We start from the raw sequence: 27,905 nt of genomic DNA on the forward strand, positions 1-27,905 counted from the left end.
AATCAGGTAATAAATAACAATAGTGAAATTGCAGCTAAACTTCCTCCAACTTGTTCAATGTTGATTTTTTTTTTCAGTAATTCAGTATTAGTCTTTAGCCTTGCTAGTGTCATAGCTGGATGGATGTCAAGTCTGCCGTCAGTCCATCAGCTACTATTGAATGGATCACCAGAGAACGAGGCCTAATGAACCCCTCGGTTCTCTTCTAGCGCCGCCGTGAGGTTGAAATTTGTAGTGTAGAATGAAATGGCATAGCCAGCGTTCAGACTTGCTCCCTGCAGGATGAACTGGACTGTAACAGGTGAGTCGCGTCGATGTTTAAGTTTGACCTTAACTTTGGTTTGTACACAAACACCTGCACACCGTTATTATCAGCCTCAGCTGAGCTTTGAGTTTGGTGCTAATTAGCGAGTGTTAGCGTGCTAGCATGCTACACTAAGAAAGCAAACATGGTAAACACAACTTGCTAATCATCAGCATCTGAGCACCGTCACTGTGAGCATGTTAGCATGCTAACAGGCAGTGCTGTGCTATCACAGCCTCACAGAGCTGCTTGCATGGCTCTATACTCTTCTTTATCTATCTATGAGGACTACAAACTCCTCTTAAACTCTTCGTCTTAAAACCACACTTTGGCAAGAGAGAAAATAAGAAATAACAGTTCCCATAATTTCCCAGTAATTTCATTTATCATTTGCCTTTAAACTGAGCAAGAAGGAATGAAGGAGATGCACTTAGTGGCAGCAGGTCAAGGGGTTTCAGAGAGTTCTCCAGCACAGTGACTCACAATGAGTGAATTTATATCAGATAAACTGTAATTCGGGAAGAGACGGGATCGCTATTTATAGTCTTTCCCCCTTGCTATGGAGCTGACCTGTCTCCTCTCAATTTCACCAACTCAGAGGATAGTGAGACACTGAGCAGAAAAGGCTTCGCGATCTGGCAGCGCTCCTCCTCCTGACGCCTCCAGGATATCGTTTATCATCAGCCGTGTGAGTGGGCTCGCCAGCGCACATCAAAACGTAACGCACAGCTTCTCCGTCTGTCGGGCATCGGCTGAAGACTGACTGCTCTCTGCCCCTCACAGGTCCATCACCGCTTCTGGCAACATCCCAGTGTAGGTGAACAGAAAACAAGTAAATCTTCCAAAACCACCAGAGTATAGGAAGAACACCTCAGCCATAACCATGCGCATCTAAAATGTATATCATACACAGCCTCTTCTGGGTCTGCCTGTGCTTGGTGTCGGGGGCATTGTTTATTCTGGCTCCGTGCTGCATCTGTGACCGCTGCTGCAAACGCCACTTTTGTTCACAGAGAAACACGCTACTGTGAAATGTTTGTCTTTTATGTCCCTTGGGAGCAGATATGTTTATAGTGGATATTTTGGAGGTCTTAAACAGACTTGACTGAGAAAACAGCCCTAAATTTGCGCAGACAGCTTCCTCACTTTGTCCAGATTGTCATGTAAACAGAGCAGAGTGCAGCGCGATCCGCGGCCGCAGACGAACCTCCGGGTGCAGGTGCCTTGATTCGGTTGTAGGCTCCCAAGAGATGTATTGCGGAAATGAATTTCTTTAGAAAAAGTGCCGTATTTGAGAAATTGTCAAAACATTTGCGTGTGACCTTCCGATGGATGCTGTCTCAGAGGATTAACAGAGTAAACACGGCTTCAGCTGGAAGGAAATGGACAGCATGACTGAAGTCAGGGAGCATGAAATGTAACTTGAGAATCGGACATAAAATAAGTTCTCACAAATCTTGGAAAAATGGCTTGGATGCATCCATAATTCAATGTGCTGACACCTGAAAAGACTGGACTGCAGACTGTCTGATTTTCTCTTCACCTCTTCGTGTAGCAGGGACAGCTGCTGGTCTGGGCAGTGCAGCAAAGTGCACAGGGCTTCAGGGTGCAAAACGGATGCACAGTGGCTGAAATATAAATTTTGCAGGCGGATGTGGCATCAGTGTTGTCAAGTGTTCATGTTTGCTTGGATTTCCTGCTGCTGAGGCTACCTAGCAAGCAATTTTCATAGCTTGTTAGCTGAAGCCCACACTGAGACATCTACAAATTAGCATAAAAAGAAAAAAATCTTTCAGTTTCTCCACTTCCACTTCGATAAATCTATGACTGATTCTCAATAATGTCAGTCGCTTTTGTTGCACAGTGCGTAATTAGACACTTCTCACACAGCATGGGTGCCTTAAAGTTACAGTTCTTCAGACTTCTATGTGGTCAGCATTGTCTCATGCAATAACCATGCAATGAATTTACATTCTGTAATTATCTTTATTGAACTTTCCGTTGTCAGTGGCAGGGTCTGCCAGTCTCACGAGAGTTATAACTTTTACGTAAAGAGCAGCACTGTTTCTTTGCCTGGATGAACCTTTTACGTCTGTTCTGACAGTGACATCACAGCGAGCAGTTTTGTAAGTGCCACAAAGATTCAGGTAAAACTTTAAACATATTGTTTTTGCACTGTTTTTAATTGAGTACTATCAAATTATCCCATTTATTTACAGTCTACACAGCCTCCCAGCTTTTTCGAGCTCAGAGTTGTAGATGCAGTCCTAATTGCTCTAATCTAAAATAATTCTGTGCACAGCGTCACCCTGACAGGAGTTTTAGTCCTGGATCGTGAATTCACCGCCACCCCACACAGAGAAATTATGTTCCCCTCTAGTGAAGCTCAAAGGGTCTCTGCCAGGTTGCTGAGGTAATAACCACCATCTGGAGAGGTGAACGCTGATTGACCGCAGCCCATAAAGATGCAAAGTCTACGATCCCTGGAGCACATTAGCATCTCATCGCCTGCTTTTTAATGGCTCTGTTCATGTCACTTGTTCCACAAAGAGTATCAAGAGTTGCATGGCTTTTCTCGTAACGCTGAGTCACCGTGTGGCCTCTGCTCCCATGTAGTCTGTCAGCAGGAGACGTCCCATTAATGTCACCTCTGTTTCAAGAGACGACGAAGGGTTATTATTTAACAAATTTCCATGAAAACAGGCACTGTGATGGGAGCACACCAGTGTCACTATAAATTCCACCCTCCTACAAATAGAGAAATTCTCTCGAAGGTTCCTGAACATCTCGTCTGTTATTCTTCATACCACACTAGTAGTTTGTTGGACACAGGCCATTATTTTCTGAAAAACATTCAGTGGAGCAAACGCTTTACAGGACATTATTATTAGAGCCGAGGCTGAGAGCCATTTTACACTGACAAACTGGAGCCCGTCCAGTTTCAACAGGGTGGACAAAATGAGTGGGATGAAAGCTATTTCCGTGGTTTTTACAGACCTGTATCTAACAACAAGCTTTCAGCTCTGTTAGCCGATATTGATCGGCGTAGATGCAAGTCCGGGGATGCATTAAGAAGAGGAGTGGTCCCAGAGCCACAGCGCTGATGAAAAGCAAATACAGGGAAATGTTAATTAGGCACCAGAAGGCTGTGAGGAAGAAACAAGATCATCAGCTCATCAATTCCTGATGGATAGAGTGCATAATGATATACTGTAAATGATACTGAAACACTCATTTGGGCTCAGGGATGCATTTTGTGGTGTGAATTGTCCTGTTCCTGCAGTTCCTCACATGTTTGGATGGGCTTCTAACTACTAGGACAAATGCATGATTAATAATAAAATGGCTGCACAACTTGCATGGCTAACATCGTGGGACCAACATGATGCCAAATGTTTAGAAACGATCCTGTTAATAAGCAACTACTGATTCATTCTGACTTCATTAAAAGATAATTCAGGTTTATTACACACAACAGTTTATCAACATTATCCAGATCACCTAACTTGAAGGTAAAGGTGAGTGCAAAAATGTAAATCCCTCGTTGCAGAGGAACACTGTTTGCTGCAATTAGTGCCAGTACAGTGGGCCAAAGTTAAACCAGGAAGTCGGTCTGTAAACTGATAGATGTTTACAGCAGACACTTTGGGACCATAATTGCTAAACCCCTCCCAGCAGCAGACTGCTGTAGACGTCGCAGTCTGCTGAAGCAGTGTGTGTGTGGAGCTGTAGTACGAGAGACACTTTTTTTATCTGCTCCAAAACCACAAACACAAGAGGCAAAGTGCGTAATGGATTAAACCACGCGTCTCTCCTCTAATGGAAGCTGCAGATGTTAGCAGCTCTGGCTAGCTAGCCTATTTAACCAAGACCAGTGGCATCAGGCTTTACATGATGATTTTGTGGGGTTACAGTTTATGCTAAAAATAAAGTAAATTTTAAAGAAGATGAATAAAAAGCCATGTTCACAACTCGCACATCCACTCTGTAGAGTTTTTCTCAACAGCGTTGGAGCCGAGCCTTGATGCTACCATGTCTGTGAGTCGGCTAACGTTAGCAGCTCCGTCGTGTGCTGTTGAGTTTACACTCTGGTAGGCCCAGCCAAACTCGTTACCCAGCAAAACAAATGTTAGTTTAACCCAAAAAGCCTTTTCTCTTATGATGTTAAGAGTAAAAACACACCACCAGCTAATCCGCTAAACACGGACATGCTATAAGCTTTTTCTTTATTATAATGCGAGGACTAGCTAACTCTATGAAGCAATGTCAGCAGAAGCATGAAGCAGTGTTCAGTAGTGTTGCAGTGTCTGCAAACATGCAGACAGGGGATGAAGACAACGCATAACAAAGAACGTGGCATGCAGACAAAGACAATACTAGAACACACTTACTAGGACTGTGACACGGCTAAAGACAAAGACACACGAACATGGACTATGGCATGGCAAGAAACACACTTACATGAGCTGTGGCATGGTTAAAGACAAAGACAAGACTATAATCAAACTTACATGGACTGTGGGAAGGCTAGGGAACACAGACAATACTAAAGACGCAGGACAAACATTTGCAAGAATGCAGCAAAGACCAAAGACAAACCAAGGAAACTACTCACATGAAACACGGCACGGACATGAACAAAGATAACACAAGGACTCACTTACAAGAACATGGTGGACAAACACTAACATGAAACTTGGCACAAACAAACACTAAAGACAATGGACAAACACTCACTTGAAACCAGGCATGGACATGAACAGAGACGACACATGGAAAAACACTAAGGGCATGGGCAAAGGCAAGGGTTCTCAGGCTATTAACGTAGACAACGACCTGACAAAGACCGGGGTGAAGACACTGACTTAAATAGACAAGTGAGGACAACTAATGACACACAGGTAAAAAACGAAGGAAGTAAAGCAATCAAAGAAACATAACTTGAACCTTCAAAATAAAACAGGACGTGAACAAAACCAGACTATGATAACACAAAAGGAGAAGCTTCAACATAAACAGGCGTGACAAACACGGATCGTGATAGAACAAAAGAAAACCTTCAACATAAAACGGACGTGGCAAGCACAGATCATGACAGATATAACCAAGGACCTCTTCTTGCTAATTTAACTATAATAATTTTACTTGGTATATATAACTGTCACTGTAAACACGGGGATGGGGAAAGCTTAGTAGCAACAGTAACTAAGGGGGTGGGATGCAGCAGAGATGCTCCGCTTCATTCAGAGCATCTCTGCCACATTCACCGATTTGATTGTAACTCGAAGGCTTGTGTGTATTTCATTAAAGGGCTGAATGGGAGATACACAGGGTTTGAAATTAACCTCTGTATTGGCACATAAACCAAACTGTTTATCTCAGTAAGGTAACGGTATAGAGCAAAAGAGCAAGAGACCAGGGAGATCTTTCCAGCACCAAACATGGCCTGATTTATCCCTGTAAAAGATGCCCTGCTGGGCTCTCGCTCTGGGAAAGCCTGGGACCGACTGCCTTTGATTTCTTGCCCAGTTGTGCGCCGTCCACTGCTTTCCTGTTTATCCTGCTCTAGCTCTTGAGAACCCATTTTTTCTGCGATCAGTCGTCAGTCTGCAGAAGTGTCATTCAAACGTAACTGCTGTACAGTATTATTTCAAATGAGCCAAATGAGATTTTGGCAGCTTTTGGGTTGCCGAGTGCATTTCTACACAAGCGCGAGTATTTATTTCCAGTCACTGCTCTCTCTGTGCTTTATTTCGTGTATATTCCTCCCTGAATAGTTATTATAGTTACTTCTAAGTGCGATTCAACACAGTGTCCAGTGACTGTGATAGCTAAAATGTGTCATCCTCTGTTTGAAAGGGGCAGCACTCAGTGTAGGAACGAGAAAGAAATATGATTCTAATAAATTCCCTCCTGCGTTCCTCTCCTCTCACTCACGGTCTTTTTGATTGATTTTCACATGTGAGCTCTTTTATTTGGGTTTTTTGAAGTCATCAATGGCCACTTACAGGAAAATGTGTTTGTTTTAAATAGGGCCAAGCATGTGCTGCATGGGCCCAGTTATTGAGACGTCTCTGTGCCAAGTGAAAGCAAAGATGTTAATAAATGTGAAATAATATGGATGCTGCTTTGCCATCCAGCTCGGTTAAACATTGTTTGAAATAATCATATACTGACATTACATTTCTGTTATTGATTAGGGTTTCTGGTATGTGTATTGTTTAACGCTGTAACTTTTGAGCCCATGTTTGTCCATCACTGCGATCTTTAAGTCTTTGATCGCAACGCCGTCGAACCACAGCAAACCTGTTGGAGCAACAAGCAGCACAACATGTTTTTCACTCCCCGGCCAACACGTATCTGATCAATAAAAGCACTGAGGGGAGCCATTCTGGAGTGTGCTGGCCTGCTGAGTCATCACGCTGGAATCGCTCGTGACTGTGCGCGCAGTCGTTTTTTCTTTCAGCGCCGAAGTCCACACCGAAAATTACGAGGCTACCATCATCATCCTCATCAAGACGTTATCAGACGGCTGACATCATGTCTGCCAGATTGAAGCCTATTTTTCCAACTTTATTTAGTTCCCAAATAAGTTTAGTTTAGTTCCCAGCTTCCAGATGTTTGTGTGTTCCGTCAGTGAGAGTGGTGAGTCATCCTCTCAGGGTTTCTGAACTCCCCTTCCCGCTCTGTGGCTCCCTCCAGACCCCTTCAGAGATTGGCGAGCTGTTAGGCCTCTTTAGGAAATCAGTTTTTGGGCACACCTTACACCTCCGCTAACCTTTGAATAGGAAGGGAGGATAAAGCCGGTCCTTCCTTAAACAAAAGGATGTTTAATTTTAATCACAATTGGAGTTGGAGGGGCAATTTTGACACACGTTGTGGTGACAAGATGTCCTGAAATGTGAAGAAAATTAAACATCCTATCCTCAAGTGGTAGACTCAGAATTATAATTAGCTTTTTTAGAAACTGAATGACTACTTTAAGCTCGGTATTTTCAGAATGCACTGCGTTTAGCCCGCCTGCTATCCTTGCTTGACCTGCACTTTTTCCTCCGAGAGCGGAAGGGATGAACAGAGGCAAGATTGTGATGATTGCTGGGAATAACAAATTACGTAAACTAATGGCTCCGTAATGGGTCCTTTCTACGTCGCAGTGAGAGACATAGCGGATGCCATAGATGTGATTTTGAACAGGACTGTTCAATTTTAAACACCGAGGGAGGGACAGAGTAAAAATAACAGTAGCAGAAGTGGTGATGTTGGAAGTGTCAGAGTATATTTTGGGGTTGTTTATATTTCTTGCAGCTGTAAAATGCCGCAAACATCTATCACACCCACTCTCTGTTCTCCTAACTGTTGCTTAACATCAGGGGACTCATCAAACGTTAATGACCAACACCAGTGTCATAAGGCAGAAATAAAAAGCAAAAAGCATCACACAGAGAGCTCCTGTAGAAATTATTGTACAGTTAGTTGTCACAGGGTTGAGAGGTAAGCATCAGGATTCTCCAGGCTTTTTACTCTGACTGATGAGATCTTAAAGGCAGACGTCCATTTGCTAATAATGTAACACAGCCGGGGTTCAGACCATGTCTGAGAGGAAGCAATCAATTATAGATGTTAATCAATTACAGCGAGGAATAGCCATAAACTTATCAGCAAGCAAACCCACTTCAGAGGCAAATTAAATACCAACTCAAGGAAAGCGTGTTGCCAAGTTTACAGCAAAAACCCACCGGCTCAAGATTGTAATCCATATCTGCTAACATGCCTCGAACGATGATAATAAATAGTTGAATGAATCTATGGACAGTGACTAGCCATGAGTGGTGTTGTTTTCACCTTGAGGATGAGGATGGGTGTGGCCTGACCCATGAGCCCTGAGCATTCATGTGATAACGTAGTGGCTACTGGGCACTCACGGGTCTGACAGGTGTCACAGCTGCTGTGATCAAGATGCTCTCTTTGTGAATTCAACAGCGTATGGGCCTTTAGTAGCGTCTACATTTGATGGCCACGTGCTATATGCACCCACTAATGCTAAGAAATGTTTCCACACAAATGACTTGCGAGATGGTGAAACAAGAGACAGCAGTAAAAGTTAAATTTAGCACACCTCACATTCACATTTTCCCTTTGGGGTAATTACATTAGTCTACATTTAAAGGTCCGTCCATTCCCAGGGGTGAGGAAAAATGAGAGCAATCCAGGGCTGAGAGGGGCCGTGAACGTCGGAGAACTTCTTATTAGAATATTGTGTGTAAACCAATGTTTGCTCTGTTTGCACACCAGTTGCTTACCTGTACTTCACATTTTAAAAATTTCCAAAAGCTCCCTCCAAACATTTACGCAAGGTGCAGAGAGACGATCGGGGGTCTTGTCTTGCACACATACTTATGTTATTTCACTTGACTTCTGTAGTTTAACGAACGACTTAAATGCTCAGTTTGCAGACCTACATTCAGATGGTTCGAGGCCCCTCATCACTTGTCATTACCCTGTCGTTCCTGATCCAGATCTTAGCTAAACTGTTATAATGTGATGACAAGCTACCCTCCAAAAAAGGCAAAACAGGAAATATGTGATGTCAAGATCCAGTAATCTGCCTCTGTCCTCGTTCCTCCAGACTGCGAGAGTCTGGCTTTGTGCGATGCAGAGCCCTTTGTCCTTCACCCCATGACAGTTTTGATGTAGTAGAAGGAGGAGAAGAGGGGGCAGTGTTCAGTGAGGCTCCACAGCTGTGTGGATTAACACGAGGGCCGCAGCCTGACCACAAAAGGAAAAATACAGCAGGGACTCACACGGTCACACAGTAGATTCAAGAGAGTGAGAGAGAAGATTATCACAGCAGAATGAAGTCAGGCCTCTATAATGAACACTGCAGCTGCACACGATCCGTGCAACTGGTCACGGCTAGTGCACTCGAGGTGTAGGAATCATATCCTTATCACGTTAGTGCTTAATTCACAGATGTTCCTCACACCGTGCACAGGTGCATCGTTTCAAAACACTTTTAAGCCTGTGCTTTCCTTATTTGACCGTTTTCCCTCAAATGCTATCATTTAAGAGAAAAGAGACATGTAGCCATGGATTACCACAGAAAGTCTTTGAATGGCATCTGTCTGTGGTAGATTTTAATTATTTAGCTTTTTATTGATGTAACCCTTCTGCCCTTAATGTAACCCTTCTTCTGACTTGATGTAAAAGGAGAGTCTTATGAATCAGTCTTAGCATATGCTACATACAGTACATGATTGCGTACTGAAAGCTAAGCTAAATGGCAAAAGGGCAGTATCCTCGCCAGTTGACGACTTATGTAAAAGATATGGAAATAAATGAACAGCATTGTTCTTTTGCATGCATGCACATTTAACATTACAAGAGAAAAGGCTTTTATGCACGCCCTGAGCCCACCGAACCAGCAGCCAACCAGGATTTGTCCCAGTATGCCAGACGCCATTTGCATCTTATGTTAGAGCAGATTCATGCATCTGCAAAATCAGTCCATTTCACTGCTCTAAAATGATAATCACCATTGTTTTATAATTTTCCCCTCACGAAATCCTCTGTTTGCACACGTCTAACCTCGCTGTGATCCCTGGCCTGAGGCCATGGAGCACGCATCCCTTATCTAGCTCCACAGTGGCCGAAGAAAATAGGTGTGGAGTGACGGCTCAGACCCTCCCTTGTCTATCTCTGTACATATCTGGGAGCGAGGCTAGAAGTCCTGTTATTAAGTCTGAGCTATTGTGCTGCAAAAAGAAACAGAAAAGCATGAGGTGAGCTGGGAACGCAGGGACAGCATGGACTTCAGTGTGGATCTGAAGTGTTTATTGTGCTCACATAATGAAGCATAAATCTGCCCCTGTTATCTGCTTCCTCTGGATTCATAAAAAGAGTTTGTACCACTTGAGAATGCACAGCACATGTGCTTAGTCTTTTATAAGCCATAGTTGGATACACAAGTGGTTTTTTGTTGTTTTCCTTTAAAGGTGTAACATGTAGCATTTCCACATTCAAGTGTCTGAAAACGACCTGACCTATGTTATATATTTGATTGAGTTGTCCACATTTACATTATCTACTTGCTGTAACTTATGGAAACATGGGAAACACCAGGTGATACGTCGGAACGTGAGGAAGCAAGTGGGTGAACGTGACCAACTGTAGCGTGAATAAAATACACTCTGCCTGAGCCAGATTTTGACTGGCAGTGGTTGTTTAACAATGAAGACAAGTCCCATAAGCCCACCCTTCCTCACAACATCATCAAATATGTGTTTTGTTATTGTTTTTATTGAGAGACCCCTAGTGGCAAACATGGCATACTGCGTGTTTAAATCTGCATATGAGGCATTTTTGGTGCGCGTCCTGTGCCAGTTTAAAGAGACTTGATGTAAAGCCTGCGTGAGGGAACATTGCCTTTTCATCTGACAATCCAGAAACAGAAGGATTCATCTTGTAATGGCAGACTATAAATCACACACATCGCTCAGCGTGTTGAAATCAGAATAGCTGGAAGCGACCAGAGCAGCGAGATTCACCCTCTATTCAAAATCATGACGGAACAACACGTCCAGCTAAAAAAATGAGGGAAAAAAAATCATATTTCAGGCTTCCGGCTCAACATAATCCTGCTCAGCGTCTGCCCTTGTTTAGATTCCAGTGTGTAAAGACCAGGATGGATGGAAATCTCCCTTCCACAACCCCCGACTGTGAGGGATTCCTCTGGAGTGTCTTTTTCAAGTCGAGTCATGTTTACGCTTTCAGCAGGACTGTGATTTAGTGGTTTGTCTTGTGTTATTTTTCCTCCAGGTTACAAGCTTCTAGACAAGACCTTGCTGTTTTGGAAAACATCCTGGTGTCATTAAGTGAAAATCGTTTTCTCACATTTGACTCCGAGCTCTTTTTCTCGCCATCTTTTGGCCAGCGTTATCGCAGCGATCCCTTTCCTTTCAAGCAAAAGCCATTTTCTTGATCAATCATGATTCCCTCTGGTGTGTGATGATGTGGCGGGTTGAATCAGCGAGCATTATCTCATCTGAAAGATATTGGGCAAAATACCTCATTCACACCCTGATAGCCTCTGCCAGTTGGTAAATGAGTGGGCGTGCTCATTTGCCGGTAAGCATCCAAACGTCTGGAGGCCGCGACCAAATTCTCCTGTGGTGCTGGAAGCAGCTAGTACCATGACATGTGTTTTTCAGATTGAGTTTGTCGTGGTTCACTGAAAGTGCACACATCCAGCTGAAAATGAATGACATAACATGTTTATACTGGGGGAGTCAATTTCACCAGCGTCTGGAAGCCTCAATTTGACTGTTTCAAAAGAGTCTGATTTTAAAAGGGAATGTGTTTTAGCCATGCTGCTGCGTCGCTCCGTGGACGCCGATGTGTGTCAGCCAGTCCGCCACCTTGTTTCTGACCGAAATGTCTCAATGCTTGAAGGTATTGCCATGGATCTTTGTACATTCATGGTCACCAGAGGATGTATCTTAATGACCATTATGAGAAATTAAGTCATGCCATGACATGAAATTTGGTACACACACACTATTTACTGCTGTGCTCACGAGCTTCAGGGACCAGAGATTTATAGGACGTGTGTGTGAGGTGCAGAGACGGCAGAGGAGGTCAAACCTAGAACTGAGCCAAAGGGAAACAACGAGGGGAGCTGATCAGTGGATGGAATGTGATTACGCTCCATCATCTTTGCCAATAAACAGATGATGACGTACTGTACCATCTCTCTGGAGTCCAGCCGTTTGCTTTTAGCCTCACACGTGCTGTGCTGCCCAGTGCTGTCATCCACGTCCGTGCTGCGAGGTTCAAAAACTTCAAACATCATGGGCGACAAATCGAGCCCCTGCAGCTGCTGACGACCTTGTTTTCAGCGGCATCCTAAACTGGAGCTCGGTGTGTGAGCGTTTAAGCTCTGGGCTCCTCGTGATGCAGCACCGACACATCGACAGCACAGCTTTATACCCTCTTCTCCCAACTTCATCCCCCTTCATTTTAACAGGGTTGTCTGTGCGTGCATGTCCTTCATGCTCCTCCTTGGTGTTAGTGCAGATAAGTAAGTGTGCTTTTAGTCGTCTGCGAATAAAACTCTGCAAAAAGGACTCCCTGGAAGTGTCTGAAATTGTTAGCTGGACCATTGTGCTTGAGTGCTGGAGCACTCCCCTCTGGAGGGCCCATTCTACTTGGAGGTCAAGAGGAAATTGCAGCAGGTGATTGGTTGAATGCTACAGAAATGGGAATGAGTGCAAATCAAACAGTTTGACATTTCAAGGAAAGTGAGAGGAGCCAGGAGAGATAGCATCTTTCACTGGTGTTATTGTTTTACTTTTCTGTGCCAGACGTGGACAAAGAACGACCTCACATCACTGGGGACTGCAGATACTTGGCGTGCAAGCGTCTGCACAAACTGGCCTTCATCATTCATCCAATGTCTAACAGCTAATAAATGTGAGAAATTACTCACATTTTGGTTTTACGCATTAAAGGAAAGAGGCTAGATTTGTCTTTGTGACTCAGCACGACGGGCCTGTCAGGCTTTGGATTTCTGCACATGTTGAACATAGTATGAACTCTGTTCCATATATGGTTAATGTGGAGACTTAGCTTCACCAAAACCAAAAACACAAGAGCGAACATGTGAGGAATGGGTTAGACAGTGTCTGTCCTCTCTGATGTAAGATGCAAAAGTTAGCATGTCCAGCTTATTGTTTACAGTTGTAACGTAACCCAGCGCTCCTTCTGAGGCCAAGAAGCTTTTCGTACTAATTAAGTTAAAACAGTGTCCAACATTGTGCAATGTTCACCAAACACACACTGTTTAAAAATACAAACAATAAATCAAGCGTAATGCTGCCTTGCTTGTTTAAGTAAGAGTTGTCAAGTGTGCATTTATGACCCTTTTTTAAAATCTTCTTTTTTATATTGAATCAACTTGAAATATGGAAACAGCATTTTCAGCAAATTCATGGCGCTAACGTTAGCTTCATTAGCTAGCTGGCAACGTCTGATGAAAGCTATAATTTTTAACACCATCAAAGATTTCCTCCTTGAAATGATAAGCTGCTTTTTCCTGCATTGATCTGAAACCAAGGAACCGTGGTTTTGAAAATCGACTCACATCGGTGTCGTTTCCGCTGCAGCTTATGGATGAGCTCCATCTGATTCGTTAAAATAACTCCAGAAAAGTTAAATGCACACGTTAATCCCAGTGTTCGGCTACAACAGGAAGTGATGGGAGAGATAGCGGGCTGTGTTTGGCTGATGTGCTGCAGCATCTGGTCTCGATTGCGGACGCCACAGGCAGGAGAGGCCATCACTCTCTGGCTGGCACTCTGTGAATGAGGCCTTTATGAGAGGTTTGGACACCACGCTGTGGACCAGCAACAGCCAGTTCAAACCACACTCTGACATTTAAATAAGTTTTGTCCATGAGCGTGTCACGCTCCCACACATACACAAACATTTAGGTAGGTGAGTGAGTGCGGCTCGTACTTGCCATTCTTGCCTCACAGGGATAATCTCTGTGAAATGAACATGGTCTCACCAGTAAACACGCAAAATCAGCCCAGGATGTTACTGTTTTGCTTTAAAATGTGGTATAAAAACACGTGTCTTTGGAGCAGAGTGGCACTAAATCCCTCCTGAATGAGGCGGGATTGTACAGTCTTTAAGTATCAGCCCTCCTGTTTTCTTTTCACACCCCCTGCTGCTTCAGCAAAGACCGCTGGCTGGACGTTAACTGTTCCTACAGACCTTACAGTCTGATGGGGCACGCAAGCATATTTATGAGAGACTATTTGGTGTCAATTATTTCACACTATGACATAATTATGACACAGTAATTAGGAATGTTGACTTTTTAGGTCAGAATTGTGAGAAATTACGTAAAACCTTTGACTTTTAGATCAAAATTATGTGATAACTATAGACAATAATTCAAAATGTTGACCTGTTTTCATAGATATGAGAAATTAAGTCAAAATATGTCAGAATTATGAGATTATGGTTCATCATTGTGAGTTTTTAGGTCATGCTTACGACAGATTAATTCAAATTGTTTGAACTGTATTATGTCATGATGGCTCACAGAGACGTGATAGATTGAAAACTACTTCATCATTTCAGTGAGGACACCACCACCTCACAACATCCAGGTAAAATGAAAGCACGGGGTTGTGCGCTGTGTGGCCTGACGTGTAATAGCAGAGCAGCAAACACAAGCCAATGACGTGGAATTTATAGACTAACTGTTAAGTAGGTAATTACACAGAATTGGCTTCATTTACTTGATTTATGGTGTAGACAAAGGTGGCGGTTGGAGAAATGAGCCGACCTTTGCTGTGACTGGACTGTGGTGAGATGTTTTGCTTGATAAAGAAAGAGGAGCTTTAACCGGCCTGCACATTCAAACTGGAGGTGAACAGGGAGCAACGCTGACTGAGCCTTCGTTTAAAAGTTCCACACATTCAGCTCTATCATCTTCTCTTCTTCCTCTGTTGTCTCCTTTAAAGCCTTCTGCTCCGTCCAGATCAGATATATGTGGAGATTCAGATGGTGCTGGACATGAGCTGGAGTAAGTGGGTGGGAAAAGTGATTTATTCTAAATATTTTAGCTTGTTTCCTACAAATCACATGTGTGAATTATGTTACTGTTGTACAAACAACGCTGCACATTTTTGAACCGTGTTCCTCCTGACTTCCAGGAAGCAATTGCGGGATGAAAATCAACTTGAAAATCCAAAGTTCACTTTTATAGCATGCTGAAGTGAAGAGAAACCAAGGACGACCTAGGAGGCATAGCAGGACGGTTTTTCAAATAACCAAAACAGTGATATGTTTGGAAAATGGTTGGCAGGATCGTTAACTATATGTGATTTGTGGGGACTGACCTATAAACATCCGAAAACACTGGAAATTTCCATTAAATAGACAGAAATCATGCTGTTGAACAAGCTAAAACATACGGTGCATCGTCTTGTGGATCAAAAGCATGACCTCAGCCTATGATACAACAGTATGCATGCGTTGTTGTGAAAGGAGTCTATCAATTCGTAAATCTGCCCATTAAGTGTAATGATGTGGGGCAAAGAGGAGGCAGCTCTCATTTCTGCAGTTTCCCAGCAGTTCTGATGTTTAGTCAAAACAAACTATTTAAGAGTTGAGGGCTGCAGAACAAGCACTGTGGCTCTGTGCAAAAGCTCCACCTAACAAGGGGTGTGTGTGAGCCCCAGCGCGCCCCCTCCCTGGGTGAGGTTTACTGTACAGGACAAGCTAAGTGTGTTTCCATCAAACATGAAAGCCCAGCTTGATCTCAAGGCCAAAATCCAACAGAGGGACCTTTAGCTCTCTGCAGAGCTCCGAGAACACGTCGTCCAGCTTTTACAACTGCGCTTTGTAAACAGGGGCTCACGCTATTACACAGCTGTACAGTAACACAAGGCAAGGTACCAAAATATGAGAAAAAAAATGCTTTTCTGAAACAAGATTTCTGATTCAGTCTTATAAAATTACTAATTCCAGTTCTGGGTTGCATGAAACCAGTGAAACACAGGTCAGAAATGTGCTGTTCTCAGTAAATATCACTTCATAAGGCTCATAGGGCTCATAAGACTCTGTGAGGGTGCAGTTTGGCATCTTGTATATATTGCATTTTTGAGTTATGTTATGCTCCATATTGCTTTTTTGCATCGTTGTCATTTTCTGTACTGGAGGGGGCAACAAAGCTTTTCACCGCACAATGTAAAGTTATGTTAAAGGCACTGGCTGTAACTCTAACATGAAGATATTTGAGTCTTACATAATGCAAAACCTGGTCCTGTGGGACCTGATTACTAAACTTTCCCCTGCACGTCTCTGCCAGGCCTTTCTGGTTAGTGGTCCTCGCTCTTGCTATTATGTTTGACTTGTGTTGACAAGCTATGGCGTTCCTCACACCGGGAGTCCAGCAAGTGACTCGACTCCTCTGTGGAAAAAGTGAGGGCCGAGGAAAAATGATGATTGCACAGGACAGAGAATTTGGGCTTCATGCCTGAGTGAAAGTCTTCCAGTGATGTCCTACAGGTCTCTTTTCAGCTGTTATGCTAAGTCTAGTGAGACATGCCAGCATATTTAGAAGACGAGATGTATAAGCTGACATACATATATTGCTTGTGTTTTCCCATTTTTATGTAAAGTAGCACTTTTTAGGAAACAGGAAGGCCAAAGATGTTTCCAAAAAAAAATGACATTGTTTTGGAAGAAAAACATTAAAAATGCTCGCGTCAGTTGATCAAATGTCTCCACAGAGAATTAGCACCTGTCTGCTGTTCCCCTCAGCGATACGCAGCGTTTTTGCATGTTTCAGCTCATTAGTTTGAATTTACAGGCTGCAGTTTTACTGTTTTGGTTCACTCACACGCTGTGTTTGCCAAGAACGCTCTGATAAACCCTCTGTATGATACCTGCTCAACACCAAAACGACGCAGTTAGCGACCAGCTGGCGAACGCAGTGAAGGAGTTGGCTGCTAATGAGGCAGACGTCCCCTGGGTGATGGTGGAGACCAAACCAAAGCTAAAAGGAGAGTGTAGGAGCCATGACTGAGTTTGAAGGAATTTTTCTAGGTGTTGGTTCAAATATTGGTTTTGTTATTGTTTAGGTTTGTGTGATTCTGTTGATGAGGGAATATGTAGGTCAAGTGGATATGGGCGGGGATGTTAAGCTAACATAAGCACCTGCTCACCCTTTTTTTTGGAGTGTGTGGCTAGAGAGTGAGGGAGGGGGAGCAGGGTCGCCGTATTTTTTGTTGACCGCTATTTCCTTTGATCACTGTGATCACTTTGATTATGAGTTTGTGCACGATATAATAAGTTGATCATTCTTTTCCGTAAATAAAAGGGTAAAATAAATTTTTGTTTTTCAGTTTTTTTTTTCCATTAAGCACATCAAACAATTGGAAGGCCCGGCCTCAGCCTCTCAGCGACTCTTTGTTCTTAGAAGTTGCTATAGAGAGAGAACACTGGATTTATATTCGTCAGGTGATCGGAACACAACTCTAAATGAATGTTAATGTTGCTGCTGGATTTGTATTCAAGCAATTACATGAACACATTTGCAATGCTAGCATGTTTGCCACACCACGGATAAAACATGATAATATGCCAGAAAGTTGTACTGACTCCCAATGGTCAAAATTAAAATCAGAATTAAATGTAGCTTTAATAAATTTGTAGGATTGTAGGAAATTAATTTAATCTAATGCATCTTTGCGACAATATCAGATGATAAAACAACAAAGACACATAAGTAACATAAATACAGCATGCATTAGAAAAACAACCCCCCACATTTATCCAGTAATCCCCAAGTCCCGATGTCCTATGACTTCACTGATAATAGAGGAAGCTCTGGTAATTAAAAGCTGTTTTCCTGCTGCAGTCAGCCTCCATTCATACCACAGGAGACGCTGTGATAAGTTAAACACCCTCCCACGCCTACCATTAGGAACAATGTGAAGACAGTTATGGGCAAGGACAAGTAGGAGCAAGATTAATGTCACATCCTGGAGCGGAGTCTGAGGATGCGAGACCAGCGGTGACGTTTAAAATAGCTCAGACTCACCACATGTCAGTGCGCTTGAGACTGGGAAAAGATGCTGTGCGAAAACCCAGCGTTTCCCTACTCTGGAGGAACGATGTGAGTGAAAACACTGATGAATATGAGTAAGTTTGCTTACATTTCCATTTAGTTTGCTTATGTTTAACTTCGCTCGAACTTTGTGTGAGCAGGACAGCGAACGCATCAACTGGGCCTCGATGATGCGCATATCCTACAGGTCTGCCATTACATAATGACACAAGACACGTCACCCGCCTCCGAAACCAACATTATTTCTCATCCACCATAACTGCAGAAGGCCCATGATGAAATTAGACAGGCTTATGCATCACAGTCCTCTGCAATGATGACTTTCTGCTGCTGCAGCTGACGTTTTCAGAGAGATACAGTCTTTCATGTCCTCTAACAGCGTTTTCATTTGATTTGTGCAGCAAATGAATGATACGTGACCTCTGCTCCCGTGCTGCAGCTATTTCACACTTCGGCAAGCAGAGGAAGTGCCCGTTCATTATGTACGCATGGTGAAAGACAGGAAAGATAATGTGAGCAGCTCGGTGATTGGTGTTCATTCAAGCAGCGGAGATTATATAGGCAAAGCCAGGCATTCGCCACGGAACAGAAGACATATAAATGTGTTTCAGTGTGTACAACGGCGATATTTATACGGTAAGTGCGTCACCATGCAGTGAATAATGGTGGGGTCTTAATTCTGCAGTGACCAGGGCAATGACGTGTTGCACCCTGAGGAGCCCAACAGAGAGGTCAGGAAAAGCATCCCTAAAATAAAGGCTGCACTCCATTACCAGCCAGTGACTCAGCAGAAGTTAATGTTCAATTAAGTTAAGTTCAATTCATTATTCAACACAGTGCGAGGTTTGAGATGGAAATACAAACATGGCTGCTGGCCATGCATGTGTGTGGAGGAGATACGGTACGTACGTGTATCTGAACACATGATGTGTGGGGTAAGTGTTACTGTGGGTTCCCATGCTCCTGAGACAAACAGGAGCAAGGAAGCTGCGGTTTGCTGCTCAGCTGTCTGGAGTGTCCCATGTGTGCCTGAGCAGCATATCTTCATCTTCACGTGGGCTTTCTCTCAGGCCTGCAGCCCCGTGGGCGAGGGGCCAGCTGTTCTGTCGCTTCAGGGATTTCTGGACAAAAGCAGGAGGAATCCAGATTCTTTAAGAAAATATGATTTCATGCTTGCGTCAATAAATAATTAGGGACTCTTGATAAGGGGGTCAGGGGTCAGAAAAGTGGAAGCCTATTTTAGTTTTCTTTTGGCTAAGGGCAGCTGTGGGTGGACGTTCAGCCCAATTTATCAATTCCTATTATATTTGAACTCTTCTTTGATAAAGGTGACTGTCTTATAAATAGCTACATCAGGGTTATGCTACTCAGGCATTATGTTGATTACGTGACGGACAATGAAACATACAACTCACCATATGCATCAAGTCTAATGTCATCTGAGCAAATAATTCTTAAGAATAATTGATAATTCTATTAGTTAACAATTACGAAGTATCAAAGCCAAAGTATTTGGGCTCATGTCCCTCAGAACTCCTGGAGCTGCCAGCTGTCAGGTCACTAAGTGATAGCACAAACACATTATTGATAGTAGCTCTGTATCCATTAATAGAGTAGCTGGAATATTCAACATTTTGTTTTGTTTGCATTAGTCTCGCAATTTCCACTTTCACTTTCCAGTGAAATATGTGTATTTGTGGCTGATATTATTGTTACAAATTAGCCAAAAGACATTTTTCCTATTAATTTGGTTTTGGTGATCTGAAACCATGTGGAGGACGTGGAGGCTGGATGTTTTGTTTAGTTTTAGCAAGCTACCAAAGACTGATACTCACTGCTGATATGCCCAAAAAGGCCAGATACAAGAGAAGAAATGTTTCAAAAGCTATGAGGCACAACTTCTGGTGTAATGACCCTTTGGCCACACGCAGCTGTTCTGTAGACTTAAAGCGCATTTTCTCTGCTTATGAATTGAAAAATAAAATTCCCTAACTTCTCCTCCTCTCCTCTCCCAAGACCCCACAACCACACTCCCTGCCGGGGAGAACAGATGGACATGCTTTCACCGCGTGTGGTCAGATTAGGGCGAGCCTTTGCAGGACCGTGTAGGCAGAGGGGGCGGGAGGATTACTTGAATACATTGCTTTATGTATCTAGCCCTGCTTTACCCATCCTACCTATCCCCGTCCACGTGAAAGAGCAATCTTTCTGAGACACACGAGCACTGAAATCATTATACGGATCCAGCTGGGCCTATAAAGATAGATTTATGATGACGTGCCAGAGACTTTGCAACAAAGGGAAATATCAGTCATCTCAAGCCATCATCAAGACCAGCACCTACTTGATTATTCTAATCAAGCAAGCACTTTCACTGAGACAGTGAACAATTGATTGTATGTTAAAAAAAAATAACAAGCACGACACGCATAATTACACAAAAATGCCTGGACTAAAAGCACGGTAATTATGAGGTTTTCAACAAATAAATCCTGGAATTTTTTTGTGGCTGTTTTTTTTTTTTTTTACAGAAATGCAGAGAATGGTGTGACAAACTAACTGCAGCCAACCGTGTCTGACCAGGCTGCCGCGCTCTGCTGCTGCTGCTGATTGTTTGAAACCGTGGCGCCGGGGGAGGCCTGTCACCAAAAGGGGGTTATGTCGGACAGACAGCCGCTCGTTGGAAAGAGGACGGAGTGAAAAGTGTGATAACTCACAGCAACACACGGCCTGTTTCTGTAGGAGTGTGGATGTTTTCACTGGGTCCAGGGCGGTGCCACTCAGCCAGCAGATTCCTGGGTAGTGAAGTGAGGCATTCAGTGTCCAAAACACAACCCTGGACAAACTGGTTCTCCTTGTGTCTGAGGCCTCTCAGTCAGGCAGGGGTGGTTTTCAGAAAAGTTAGAATTGTTACTGAATTGATGCATGCTGTTGTCTAGTGCCACTCGTAAGACTTATTTACAGCCGTCTTGGCGTGCGCTTTCCTGTTTTATGGCGTGTCCCTTTGGTGCAAATAAAAATATGCAATCGCCGTGGCTGCACGAGTAAATAGCATCCATGTGGTGTTGAGATACAGCAGCAAAGACTGAAAATCTGCCACTCTGAGAAGCCATCGAGTGAGTTGCTGATCATCTTTCCACGATGATGTCTACACACACAACGGCTCACACCGAGGTGGAAAAAGCCCCTCGAAGCCGAGTGAATCAGACGGTTTGTGGCAGAGGTTATAAACTCTTTACTTTTTTCACCTTTTTACTTTGATTTAAATAAGTTTGTTGGATTTTCTTGTGGAAACTGTTAAAAAATATTGCAGCATATGTTTTTAACCTGAACCATGGTCTCATAAAACAGATTTTTCTTTGTGTGCTACTGTAAATACAGTGAGCTATTCAGAAAGCTTCAGGAGGCACATCTGTTTTTGCAGCTTTCCGTGTTTCTGCTCCTTTCTCCTTAGCTCTGTTAATATAAAATGGTCCACGATCGGCATTGCCCTTTGTTTTGCTTCTTTTGCAGAGCAGACCTGCCTCGCAAGCCTTTCCTCTCAGCGGATCACTCTTCTATCTCTTCTCTTGGGCTCTGTTCCAGTCATGAACACTGAGTTGTTAACTCAGGTGTTAATCCCAGCCCTCTCCAGGTTTTATAGCACAGCAGACCGACGAAGACGCGTTAACCCCAGCTGCCACTGCTGCAGCTGCACCTGTCTTTAATGGCATGCAGACTGACTCTTTGGCAGGCCGCAGGTACCTGCAAGTACATGCAGACATGCACAGGCAGTGTACAATTTAGTTGCAGAAGGGTGCTTCTATAACACTTTTTTTATGTCATGAGTGCATGCACACACGTTCCAGTCCTCTCCTCACTGCGCTGCCAGGCTAAGAGACGTTTTTCACACAGCTGCAGAGTGTGTATGAACACATTAGGACATCATTTAACAGTTTCTACTGTTTCGACATGATGTGACAGTGAAATAGGAAGACCTCTCACTGGAGGAGGAAGCCCCAGATTCTACCATTTGGCCCTGCAGCCTTTGTATATTCCTCCTGCGTGCTTGTCACGAAACAATACTGAGCTTTTACCTATTTGAAATTTGCAGTGTGCTTTTCCTCCCTGAGGGGAGACCCGGACATAAAATCCTGATTCCCCCGGCAGCAGTCTGGCCAGTCTTCTGGAGAGCTGGAAAATCATTTGCAGTCACAGCTGCAGCTACAGACTGTCATAGAGATGTTTGTAGTGGTGCGAGCACAGCTGGTTTGCATTGAGGAGAGCTGACCACAGGGCTGTTGAGGTGGTTCAGATGAGGCTCAGCGGAGCAGGGGAGTGTTTTAATTTCTGCAGAATTAACAAGGGACAAGCAGTAAAAGCAAGTATGTAGGTTCAGCTAAGTCCATTCAGCCAAAGCTTACTTTGAAGAGTCTGATCTGGTATTAATCAGTATAGTATAACAAATTTTTGTTTAAGCTGCTGCGATATGAAGTCATGCTTATTTTAGTGAAAAACTACATCACTGCTTGTAAAAGCAGAAGGAGCTGTTTCCTGCGGCTTCAGGCGGATCTGCTCATAGATTTTAAACTCTGCTTAATATTTAAGCCCCATCTTATAATGGTTTGTTGAGGTGGAGTCAGGGGTGAGGCAGCTGCATTTTAAATATTCATAGTCCACTATTCTCTGAGTGGCACATTAATTCTGTCCACTCCAGGGAGTCGCCGCCACTGAGGAAGCTGCTGGTTTTCAGCGACTGAGACACCCAGAGGACATGCGAGCACGGTGCAGCTCGGCCATATAAAAGCAGCCAGCCGCAGCCACAGTTGCAGAGGACGTGCTTGTGCAATGCTACAGGAGGCCGTCTTCTCTGAGAGAACCGTTTCGACATGGCAACAGAATGAGGAAATACTGCAGGTGAAGACGGGCTCTTACTTTGGAGCAACACCAGAGGACATCACGAGCAATCTTGGTTACTTTATCTGAAGTGGCTTCAGTTATGAGTAATTATCAAAATCCAAGTGATCTTGATCATCTCCATGGATTTCTCATTTCACAGGTAAGGCTTAATATCTTACATGTTAAGGTAAATACAAAAGACAAATGGTAAAGCCTATTATTCTAAGCCATTAAGTGTTTTTTCTTCCATTTTTGTATCATGATAAAATGTTCACTTTGTTTTAAAAAAAAATCATGGCAACAATTTTGAATTTATTGAAACAATCTGAATCAGAGCCCACACATCTGGAGAGCACTCTGATATCAACTACAAAAATGAGAGTGTTTTAAAGAAAATGTGTGGAGAGGTACAGAGGGAACATCTGGCTGTTATCATTATGTGTGAACCATTTATGTAAGCAAGCTTTTTCATAATGGATTCATCAAGCTTTTATCATGTCCATAACAATTAGTTTCTTAATTATTAAATTAATCATTTAATTATTTAATTTCAAATGATTCATAACTGCATTGTTTTGCTGAATCAGTCGTTCTTGGCTGACAGAGGAAGCCAGACTGATGATGAATGTGATCGAGCACCATCAGTACTGACCACCTGTATGTGAATGAATGCTGAAACGTTTCCAGAGGCCGCGCATGTTTGCACGCAAGACTAGCGACCGTCTTGGCCGCTGCTGCTGCGTGCTCACAGGGCTTTGAGAGGAATGTGTGCGGCGGTGTTCAGTGTCAACAGAAACTGTCAGAACTTGTTCAGACTTCCCTCGTGTTGCCTCGTGTGACGGGGGAAGTGAGGCTCTTTGCACCGAGACCTCAGAGACGGCTGATTTGTTGTGTTTCTCTTGAGCAGCTTCTCCTGCCTGTGCAGCCGACAGTGGTTAAATTACCAATTTGGAGGTGATGTTTGGGACTGTATGAAACTTATTAGGGAGAGGGGGGGGGGGCATGAAAGGGGGAAGGTATGATAAATGTTCTTTGTCTAAAGGCAGGGTAGATGAACTTTTCTGTGAGAGCGGGATATGAGAGGGGGTCTTTTATTTTTCTGTTTTTTCAGTTTGATTCTGGACGGGGTAAAACTTCACAGTTTGAGAAGAGCTTCAGATTTAAATTGAGACACATGATTTAAAGATATTGGTGGGAGGATGTTGCAGTTTTTTTCTAAATCAGGGAGAGGGTCCAAAGAAAATACCGATAATGCTGTGGAGGGTGTTGCTTTTTTAAAAAAGTGAAACAAAAGATTCAACCCCCTTCCCCACCCGTTATTCCCATACAGTCCCTAACCAGTCAGCATGCTGATCCAGTCTTGTTTTTCTTTCTCAGTATCTTGTCAACCGGCAGAACCACATCAGGCCCGGAGCCCAGCGGTGATGCTGGCGATGCAGCACTACAACTCCTCGGGCATCATCGCCCCCTTTCCCCTCTCTAACCTCACCGCCATGGTGCAGGAGCCTGAGGTCGAGGCACATAATGCCACCCGTCCAACGAACAATCCCACAGCTGCCGGCCTCACCATGACTCTGGGCATCCTGTTCAACGTGGTGGCCCTCATCATCCTCGCCAAGGCTTACAACCGCTTCCGCCGGCGGTCAAAGGCCACGTTTCTGCTCTTTGCCAGCTCTCTGGTGGCCACAGACCTGGCTGGACATGTTATCCCTGGAGCCCTCGTACTGAGGAGATACTCAGCAGGCACTGGTTCTACATCTGATGCCTTCAGTTTTCAAGATGATCCTGCAAATCCGGACAACTCTTGTCTGTTTCTGGGAGGTTGCATGGTGTTCTTTGGTCTGTGCCCCCTCTTCCTGGGCTGCGCCATGGCTGCTGAGCGTTGCCTGGGCGTCACCAAGCCGTTGCTGCACGCTCGTCTGGTGACCACAGCACGGACAAAGATGGCCCTGACCCTGATCTGGCTACTGGCTTTATTTGTGGCCTTTCTGCCCTTCTTCAGACTGGGTGCCTACACTCACCAGTACCCGGGGACGTGGTGCTTTATCAGGGTGATGGAGGGCACAAGGGCGACAGATCTGGCTTTTGTGATGCTCTTCTCTGGGCTGGCTTTGAGCTCTCTGGCCCTGGCCTTTGTGTGCAACACCATCAGTGGGATCACGCTAGTGAGAGCCCGGCTAAAGAAGAGGTCCAGCTCCCAGCGCTGCTCGGCCAGGTCCCACGACACTGAGATGGTGGTCCAGCTGGTTGGCATCATGGTCACCTCCTGCATCTGCTGGAGCCCTCTGCTGGTGAGTGTCGGGTAAATCACCTAACAGACATTAGATCACATTTTTAAATGGTTTAATATGGTAAAATGTAATTACATTAACATTTGAATTGTGACTGATTTCTCAAGCCACGGGTGGGTGTTGCATGATGACTTGTCAACACACTCTCATAAACATCATGTTATCTATTTAGAGAAGATTCTAAAATTCTTTGCATGGACCCTAAAATTCAAAGCTATGAAACAAATAAACGGTCAGACAAGACAAATCTTACTCATGCTTGCACAACTTTTACCTCACGTGAGATCTGTGCTTGCTCGAGTCAGATGGAGAGAGTAGTTGATTACTTCAGGAAATTATCTGATTTTAAGTCACATTACTGAGCGCTGACAGGGTGTTCTGTCCGTGACATTACCATCTGTTGCTTTCGTCAGATTTAAACTTTCCTGTTGGCTTAACAGCTGCCTAAGAAATGCATTTTTCTTTAATATTGCCAAACAATATTTTAAAGCCTCTTAACATGAAGTTTTCCCTTTCTGATCCCCATTTTCAAGGTTTGAAAAGCCATCTTATGATCTGTCTGACATATTTGGTGTCTTTGAGAACTTTAGGATCTCTATCAAACAAAGTTCTGTGGGTTTGAACAATGTTAGGCTGCACACCATAAGTTTGCATTAACCAACCCATAGCTGGATAAGGGAGGTTTAACTGGCTAAAAAGTAGCTATTATCATGTTTTGGCACATGTAAGCGATCTTTTTTGCACAGAAAGGAGAAAAAAGAAAGGACGCTGCATAGCTAAAACAACCTTTGCTTCCATTGTTTTGTCACATATTTTGAGCTCTAACATGTCACACTGGAAAAAGTACCATAAACTCTTCCCAGTGTAATCTTGAAAGGGATGTAATGCAATTATAACATGTCCATTGTGAGCAATTTGCAGTTAAGTACAACCATAAGACAAACATCTCTTTATTTCATGAAATATTAACTAAAACACAGTTTACTTGCATATTTCTTAGTATGTTTTTAATGGATTGTACAGAATTAGCCTAATTCTGTTTCCTTCTTTCAGGTCTTTGGGCTGATGTCAGCCACACGGTCCTACAGTGGCTCCCTGAGCAGCGACAGAAACACTTACAGGGGGCTGATGGTGACGGGGGTCAGGATGGCAACCTGTAACCAGATCCTGGACCCGTGGGTCTACATCCTGCTGCGACGCGCCATCCTCAGGAAGATCTACCGCATCACTAAAAAGCAGGCCAGTTTCAAGGGAAGCACGTTCCGCTCCGTTCGCTGGGATGTCAGCTCCTTTCAGAACTCAGAGAAAAACAGCGTTAATAAGATTTAATGGGACTTAGAGAGGAAGAAACTGGATGTGTCCACTGTCACTTTCTAAGAGACTCTCTGTCACCTGCCAGTGGGATCATCTCTGAGCCCAACAGTGCGTCATCTGGATTATAATTCAGTCTTAAAAGGTCTCAGTGAAAGAGTTTTCTCTCTTGGCTGTTGGGAATGAAAGCTACTTTGGTTCTTGTGTATTAAGTATTATGTGTCGATGTGTCGTTACAGAATGTTCCAGATTTGAAAAATCACTGACCAGCTAATGATAACGTTTGTGTTGTTGTAGGTATGAGTACGGACTATAAACTGCTCATAGTGTTGATCAGAATGCATCATGGCCCGTGCTGCATTCTGGACTTATTTGCACAGAACATGTTTGCATGACAGTCTGTCCTCTATGAGAGCAGATGTAATAAAAAAACAAAAGATTTTGTCAGTTGGCGTGTAAACTTATTTTTGAGGACAATCTAGTCTTAAAACAAACATCTCAGCTCAAAAGCATCGTCTGCAAATGTGCCGTTTTTGTTGTCTGACATAATGTAAAAGTCAATGACTTGTGTAAATGCTCCCATAAGAGAGCAAAAGAAAAGGCTGTGCTTTTACCTCAGCTTGAAGATGTGAAGAACACCCTGCGTGTGTCCAATGTAGTGCTGTGACATGAATGTGAACATGTGTCTTGATCGTGCGTTTGTGAATGTATCTGCAGCATTTTCCCGGGGACTGATGTGAAGCTATGTGTTGCAAAAGGGAATGCGAGATTGCATAGGCTAATAAATGGCTCAATCTGTCCATGTTTCATATGATTCTGCTTTATGATTGATGTACTTTTACAACTTTGTCAAGATAATATTTCTGATATTCAGCTGACTGAGGAAGGGAAGACGCTCTTGTCTGACACAACTAGGGGACACAACTAGCCTGGCGCTGTCCAAAGATAATAAAATCCACTGATCAACATCTCTAAATCTCACTACTTAAAAAGTTATATCTTGTTTGATTCCATGACAAAACCAAAGTGTAGGTTTTTGGTCAAAACACATAAAAAATTACTGACATCTTTCACAAGGTAATTTTCTTTATGCAGAGTTTCTTTCAGTAATGTAAATTTGTCTGTATTAGTTCTTTGCAGCTCCCTCACAAGACACAGTATACTCCGGCTATGCTTTTAAGCTGCCAGTGAGTCACCATAAAAAAAAATTTCAGAGCACCAAATGCAAGTGATCACTCCACTGGGGTTAAAATATACAGTATCATTATTGTTGAGGCAAACTCGAGCATTCCCAGAGTAACTCTCAACACAAGCAGGAAATAAGAATAGCCTGATGTATCATAATAGTTATAGCTACCAGTGTCATGATGGCGCTTTCATCGATATTATTCTCAAGGCGAGACCCAATGAACAGTGAATCAATCAGCCAGCTGTTGATGGGAGACAGTTCAATTCAAAGCCACCATTACTAGCCACG

At 43.5% G+C, this 27,905-nt stretch overlaps 1 protein-coding gene across 1 annotated transcript; it reads left to right on the forward strand.

Moving 5' to 3' along the window:
* The first annotated feature begins 22,784 nt into the window (after positions 1 to 22,784).
* On the forward strand, positions 22,785 to 27,212 carry ptger1b (prostaglandin E receptor 1b (subtype EP1)). Its single transcript, XM_041957472.1, has 3 exons — positions 22,785 to 22,986; positions 24,204 to 25,117; positions 26,171 to 27,212. The coding sequence occupies exons 2-3, from the start codon at positions 24,251 to 24,253 to the stop codon at positions 26,444 to 26,446; spliced, it is 1,143 nt and encodes a 380-aa protein (XP_041813406.1). The 5' UTR covers positions 22,785 to 22,986; positions 24,204 to 24,250; the 3' UTR covers positions 26,447 to 27,212.
* Positions 27,213 to 27,905: the final 693 nt, after the last annotated feature.

The sequence above is a fragment of the Chelmon rostratus genome, chromosome 17, assembly GCF_017976325.1.
Source record: "Chelmon rostratus isolate fCheRos1 chromosome 17, fCheRos1.pri, whole genome shotgun sequence".
Taxonomy (NCBI): domain Eukaryota; kingdom Metazoa; phylum Chordata; class Actinopteri; order Chaetodontiformes; family Chaetodontidae; genus Chelmon; species Chelmon rostratus.